Below are 6,838 nucleotides of genomic sequence, written 5' to 3' on the forward strand. Positions count from 1 at the left end.
GCTGGTGGCGGCCTTCTTGATAAGTGAGGTGACTCTCCCCAACATCTTTGCTTCGGAATGTTCTGCAAGCAATGCACGAAGCAAAGTTAACCAACCAGCAAGCAATGTGAAAAAAGATAAGCAGAAAACAAAACAAGCAACAACATAACAGCACAAACAAGCCCCCTAGCAGGGAACAAGAAACGAAAAAAGGGAAAAGTCTGAAGGGGACGACCATGCACGAGAAACGTGGATGGCCTTCCCCGAGCAAAACAAAACACCGCTTCCTGCTCTAGGAAGCTCCCGTACTCCTTGCACTACAAGAAAAAACAGTATTCATAACACTTAAAAAGTGCTATCTGGGACTATTGATAGCACTTCTGAAAATGCTAACGTAGCCCATGTTATTAAAAGTCCAGTATTTTCTATAACATTTTTTGAATGTTATGTTCGGTGTTATCTTAAACTATTCAATAACACATTTTTAGGTGCTATAATATTCAAATAATAACATTTAGATAGAGTTTTTGATTATAAATTTGAAGTTTAATCTTGTATTTTTTTCATAACACTTTTCAACTGTTACATTTGATTATTTTGATAACATTTTTAGTTTGTTATATTATATAAACCATAACGATTTTTTACGCTTATAATATGCTTTTAAATCATAACATATAGTAATAAAATTTTAAATTTTATTTTGATAAGTATACTTATATGGTTTTTTTTTAATTAAAAGATTTTCATTATTGTATTTTGATAAAAAAATTCAAAATTAATCATAAAATGTAATTCTCAATAGATTGATAAACCATAAGTATTACATTAAACAATAACTAACTCAAACCATAAATGTGTCTACTTCATGAGATCTTAGTTCTAACTTAAGTTTGAAAGCATAACATAATAAAGTTTTATAATCTTGAACAATTTTTACTTCAAAAATGAAAAATAGAAACAAAACTTTATAGTAATTTTCCTAAACAAGAAAAGTTTTTGGTCATTGAAGATGAGAGAAATACAACATCCATAAAGTTGACCATTACAAAAACAACAATAACAACAACATGATACCAGCCTGCCATCATTTAATTTGGAAAGGCTGAATATACATGCCATTCTCAACCTAGAACAAACACTTGTGCAACATTTTCTCAGTAAATTCCGGGGATGACCCTGTACCGAACCTTCTCGCAGTATGATTTCCAGTATTTTCCATACCTACAATAACAATCACATGTCAAGATTTTATGCCTTTATCTGTATGAAAACGCACAAACCATTATTCATTTCGTCTACTTATTTATTTCTCTCTACACTGGCATCGGTTTGTAAATTGTCTACACCTGTTGGACCAGAAACCACTAACATGATCAGAGTTTGTCTCTCCCATACAAGCAAATAAACTAGTAGCACTCGTAAGGTAAGTTTTAACTAATGAATTACCTCAACTTCGGGATCTATTTGAAAAACTAAATTTGGAAGGTTTACCTTTGCAATTTTTAAGGGACATATAATTTTTCATAAACAAATGATGAGATTGTGTTTGCTTACTTGGATCGGCACCGATCATCATCCCTTATCGCCCGGTCGAGGAGAAGGATTGTAAGAAACACCACATAAAAGTAGGGTAAAGCCTGCAGGACAAAAGTGATTCAATTCAAACACAACTTCTAACAACATAAACAAATCTAAACCCCAGAAGGAAAATTACTTACGTGGTTAAAAAGAGCTGGAACAGTCCAGAAAAATGCAGCTAATATTTCTGGGACATAGTGGAAATGTCGAGCTAATCCCCACCTGCGTGAACCAGAGAACTTTGTTTTTAGAATTTTAGCATTTGACAAATTAGGACAATGGCTCATAGAAATAGAAGAAGAAAGCACCCTCTATCAGAAAACCAAACCATCCACATGGTTAGAATGCTCATTTTATATACATAGTGTACCCATTTCAAGGTTTCCAACATCCTGTTGGAGCAAGTAGGCCAACAACAGCATGCTCACCCCCCGCATTCATAACCAAGAAGAAAAAAAAATCCAGTTAGTTCATATTTACATTGCAGAGCCTGAAAACGTACCATCCCGAAGTTAAAAGAATGCTGCTTTTTGTTTCCCCTGTTGTGGTAGTGTAAGTGGCAGTTATCTGTGAAATAGAAAGGGAAGAATTATGCAGGATTTAGCAGCAGATATACAGAAAATTGTATGTATAATGAGAACCAAATAACGAGTTTCAGAGAACCATATACCTTTGATGGAGCTTTACCCCAAACCAAAGCTTTGCCATTTGTTATGCGAAACTCTTGCCTTTGCCTATCACAATCGTAGTTGATGTATATGCAAAGAATGCCTGCTACTAGGATGTAGAGTGCCAACTGTGACAAAGCAAAGTAGACAACTAAAATTAAGAATTAATTTAACAGGGACAATGGGGAAATAGGACAGAAAAGAAAGTATGGTTGGTTGCAAAAAAAATCAAGTCTACGCTCATCTCATGGGCTTGGCAGCTTACAAACAAAGTTACAAGCATTCAACTTTTGCATTTGGCTGGTAGAATAGATTTGCAGCTTCTAACTCAAATCTAGAATCAAATTGCCAATATACAGCTTTTACAAGCTAATAATAATATTACTGGTGTATACCAAGGGGAGTTAGCTCAAATGGGAAGACATGTGGTTTGCTTCCATAAGGTCTAAAGTTTGAATCCCACCAAGGTATCTACATAGCCATTGCTATAGTTTCCTACTCTCTAGTAATGCAGAAAAGTGTTCACATTTTGAAAAGGTTGAAAAACATTTTGGAACTGTTCCTGAACGAAAGCAGTAATATTACATTTTATTGACCAAATAAACTTAGAATAGAAAACTCTATACCTGAGTTCCAAGGTGTACAGGATGATTGACCAGGTACATGCCAGGAGAAGTATATATAGAAGGCACCCATACAAGGCATCCCCAGCAAATATAAAAACCAGCTGTCAAAATGATAGGTACAATGATCCAAATGAGAGAAAGTATGAACAAACCAAAAGAACGGGAAAGAAGCAATAGATAAATTCAGCACTACAAGAACATTTGTTTAATAATTATTTGGTCTCTTCTAATCACAGTGAAAAATTAGGTAGTAGAAACAATTTATCTGCTAAAATTAAGGCCAAGAATTTGCAACGTCATGGTAGCCAATCCAAGTAATTGGGATCAAATACAGCAATAGATGGAAAAGGTTAAAGGGGAAGTAACTATAATCTTCGAATGGTAACGAAAGTAAGAGACTTTAATGATGATGACTTCATAGAAGACGAGTTATCTTATTTCTATCTGACTTAATTCATAAATATAAGTTATGCTTAGTATGCATTCAAAAAAATAATAAGACATTTAGAACAAATAATAGCAAAATTATAAATAATTAATAAACACATAAAAACTAAAATGCACTTTAGAACAAATAATAGCAAAATTATAAATAATTAATAAACAAATAAAGAGGGAAAATTACTGAACAACAACACAAGCTTCAAAGAGAAACTAATTATTCTATTAGCACTTGAAATCTTCCCTTCTTTTTCTTTTGATTAAATTTTACTTGCTGCAACAAAATTCCTAAAAAGAAGTCCTTTATATATATAATTTATACAAACATAAAACAAGGAAACATGGTGAAAACTACAAAAAAATGACAAGTAACAAACCATAAACTTCCCATAACAACACCCCTATAAAACATAAGAGAGAATAAAGCTGACAACAAATAGAACAACATCAGAGCAGAAACAGAACTAAGAAAACTTAAGAAAAAATAGGCTCCATAGAGAAGACAGGACATAAATGGCAAAATAGACCAATGATAGTCACTAAGGAGGGACAAGTCTAAGCAAAGATAGTACTTAATGATTTACAACACATCAGCCATCTCACTCTCTAACTGACTCACAAAGTCTAAGCAACAATTTATTATAGAAAAGAAAAAAAAAATTGAAACAATTGAAGCTATGAGTTATTAGTCAATAAGCTCTAGAAACCATCAAAATGAAAAAGCAGAAGTATAGATCAATCAAGTATATATGATACAATATAATCAGGAAAAACAGTAAAGTGAAAATAGAGCATATACAATACAGTAAGAAATTATAGCATAAATATGAATGTTTTTCCTATCTACTCATTAGACCTATGAAAAACAATATGATAAGCTAAGCTGGAGTTATTCTTCGCTAGCTGCTCCCTATAGACCTTAAACCAATAGACTGTTGTTGCTAGAAACATAGTGAGATCCTAGCATAGGACTTTTAAATTAAGAAATGAACACTGTAATCCTTGCAGTTGGATTACAGTCAAGTTTGAAATTCACAATCTGCAAGGAACATGAATTGAAAAGCTTCAAATATGCGGGGAGTAACTAACGTGCATAAAAAATTCAAGTACGAACATATAATATGTAAAAATGAATGTAAAGTACTTAATTTCTCATGCATGTTATGGCAATCGATAGTAATTGACACAAAACCAGAGCCGTGATTATAATACAATACAACTTCCAAATGTATAATAAATTTACAATAATAAACTTAGGCAATAAAATATAAAACTAAAAAAATACTATCAAAAGTACAAAAGCTACAAGAGAAGGATGTATTATCACAATAGCTTCAAATATATACAATCTCACATAAAACCTTAAGCACATAAAAAAACCAAATTGGACATAACTTAAATCAAGATCAAATAATAGAGCTCCATAATATATACAAGAATGTAAAAAATTTCTTATACCTATAAGCAAAGGGGAAACAACATTTGCCAAGTCCATCTTCACACCGTTTAGAGCCCCAAGTATATGTATCCTAGCAATTATTCTCATTAGTCCTACAAAAGTAAAGTAGTAAAAGCTCTGTTAATATTTAAATGAATTAATGGCAAACAAATAAAAAGGTACACAAATGTTACTATAAAGAACACAATGAGTTGTGGCACAGAACAATAAATGGAAAAAATTATTTAAATGAACTCAATCTATTTTCAAATGGAGAACTATTATACCGTAACTACTTAATGAGAGGAGTTCAAATATTTTTTATCTTATTTTCAACGACTAGCCCTATATCCCTAGATCCTCTCAAACATCGAATCAATGAAAAATTATAGATACAAAATCCTACAACTCCCAATCTCAAAATCAAAAACCTCGTAACAATAGTAAAATAAATAAAAGAATAAAAATTTCCAATAATAACCCTAAGATCAACATTTCTCAACTTTAATATTTCAACATTCAAACCATGGATATAGAACCCATATAATTAACAATATAAGCAGTCAAAATCGCTAAAAAGGCATGATCTTAAGATAATCAATATAAAACAGACCAGAACTTTCACCAATTTCACAGAAATGATTCTAGCCTAAGATATTTCATCTTCTACAAGATAAAAATATAAACAAGAAAAATGAAGAAAAAAATGAAAATAACACAGTTTATGCAAATCTAGCATTGAATCCAGAAATACTAGTCATAGATCTTAAGCTTTAGAAATAAGTACCTGCAACTACATTAATGTTAAGTCAGTTGTCTCCACCATCTCTACAATTTATAGAATATAACAAATAGTATTAAGCTCAGAAAGCAGACATATACAAAGCAGACATAAAAATAATAAGCTCAGAAAACTCAGAAAGCAGATATATACCTTCACATCTGACTTTCACATAGACACGGAAACAAGTTGAATCTACAAACCCCAAATCGTATCTGATTTTGGGATGTAGAATTTGGATTAGACTACTAAAGTATTGTAACACCTTGTAAATAATTAAAAAATAATGTACAAACTTGCAAAACAACCAATTTCTCCAAGAATTTTCTTGAGAAATAAAGGGAAATACAGAGATGGAAGATTGAGACCTGATGGAAGATGGACCAGTCGAGCCATGTCGTATACCCACCGCCGCAAGCACCGTCGTACCCACGAGCGAGCCACGCCATAGACCCACGAATCGAGCCTCCCTGTCATACGACCCAAGCCGCGGGCCCCCATCACCTTATTACACACCTGCAACAAACAGAGAGAAGGAAAGAAGGATTGAACGAGAGTAGCTAAGAGAGAAAGATAGAACGAGAGAGAGTTACTGAGTGTGAGAGAGGAGGCATAAAGGGTTATTAGGATTCAACCTTAGAGATTAGGGTAAGGGTTTTTTCTTTCATTTGGCGCCTAAGTCTATAAGTCTGTTGTCGCCTAATATTTCATTTTAGCTGTCTTTTTAGCGCCTAAGTCTATTAGCACGGGACAATAGCACTTTTAAAAATATGCTATATTTTAATGTAATATATGGGCATAATTGTTGTAGTGTTGAAGTCCGGGAACGACATGCTGAGGGAAGAAGGGTCAACCATGATGACACCTTCTGGCAGACTACCGTCACTCAAACACCCGAGGAGCTCATCTACCTTATCGCAATATCTGTCAAAGGGTATCCTACGCGGATCTAGCCTAAGGAAGCGGGGATCGAACCCCGCCTGAGAAGTCCGGGAAACCTCAGACAGGCTGGGGGTGTGGATCAATCGAAAACTAGTCTTACCTCTCCCGGAGGTACCAACTCCCGGAGTCCCTTCATTGGGGTAAGCTGCGGCGTGGCGAGCCTCGATCTCTTCTCCCTCCGGCTGGGGGTCGGGGAACCTCTCCGCCCAACTAGGAGATAAATTATTCTCGTCCTGGGCCGCTTGGCAGATCACCTTGGACAGCTCCAGGGTAATCTGCTCCCGGATGTCAGCTGACACCTGACTTTGCCCCCTGCCACTCACTGGCTCAATATTTTGGAAAGAGGCGAGTAGCCCGTACTCCCTCAAAGATTTGGTGGTCA

At 34.5% G+C, this 6,838-nt stretch overlaps 1 protein-coding gene and 1 long non-coding RNA gene across 2 annotated transcripts; both read right to left on the minus strand.

Moving 5' to 3' along the window:
- Positions 1-956: 956 nt before the first annotated feature.
- LOC133804045 (7-dehydrocholesterol reductase-like) lies at positions 957-3,268 on the minus strand. Its single transcript, XM_062242194.1, has 6 exons — positions 2,855-3,268; positions 2,231-2,356; positions 2,063-2,127; positions 1,701-1,782; positions 1,537-1,619; positions 957-1,203 (listed from the first exon to the last, which is right to left on the minus strand). The coding sequence occupies exons 1-6, from the start codon at positions 2,891-2,893 to the stop codon at positions 1,137-1,139; spliced, it is 462 nt and encodes a 153-aa protein (XP_062098178.1). The 5' UTR covers positions 2,894-3,268; the 3' UTR covers positions 957-1,136.
- Positions 3,269-4,192: 924 nt separating this feature from the next.
- LOC133803872 (uncharacterized) lies at positions 4,193-6,151 on the minus strand. Its single transcript, XR_009878182.1, has 4 exons — positions 5,883-6,151; positions 5,668-5,729; positions 5,521-5,561; positions 4,193-4,846 (listed from the first exon to the last, which is right to left on the minus strand). It is a non-coding gene; the product is annotated as an uncharacterized LOC133803872 (long non-coding RNA).
- Between the last annotated feature and the right edge of the window lie 687 nt (positions 6,152-6,838).

This window comes from Humulus lupulus, chromosome X, assembly GCF_963169125.1.
Source record: "Humulus lupulus chromosome X, drHumLupu1.1, whole genome shotgun sequence".
In the NCBI taxonomy this organism is placed as follows: domain Eukaryota; kingdom Viridiplantae; phylum Streptophyta; class Magnoliopsida; order Rosales; family Cannabaceae; genus Humulus; species Humulus lupulus.

What these genes read in the sequence shown, in the direction of transcription:
- LOC133804045 (XM_062242194.1), bottom strand. Translation starts at nt 2,893, where the DNA reads ATGTACCTGGTCAATCATCCTGTACACCTTGGAACTCAG. An exon ending in CTGTACACCTTGGAACTCAG is followed by an intron (nt 2,357 to 2,854) that starts GTATAGAGTTTT and finishes GCTTTGTCACAG; the next exon opens with TTGGCACTCTACATCCTAGT. An exon ending in GGGGTAAAGCTCCATCAAAG is followed by an intron (nt 2,128 to 2,230) that starts GTATATGGTTCT and finishes TCTATTTCACAG; the next exon opens with ATAACTGCCACTTACACTAC.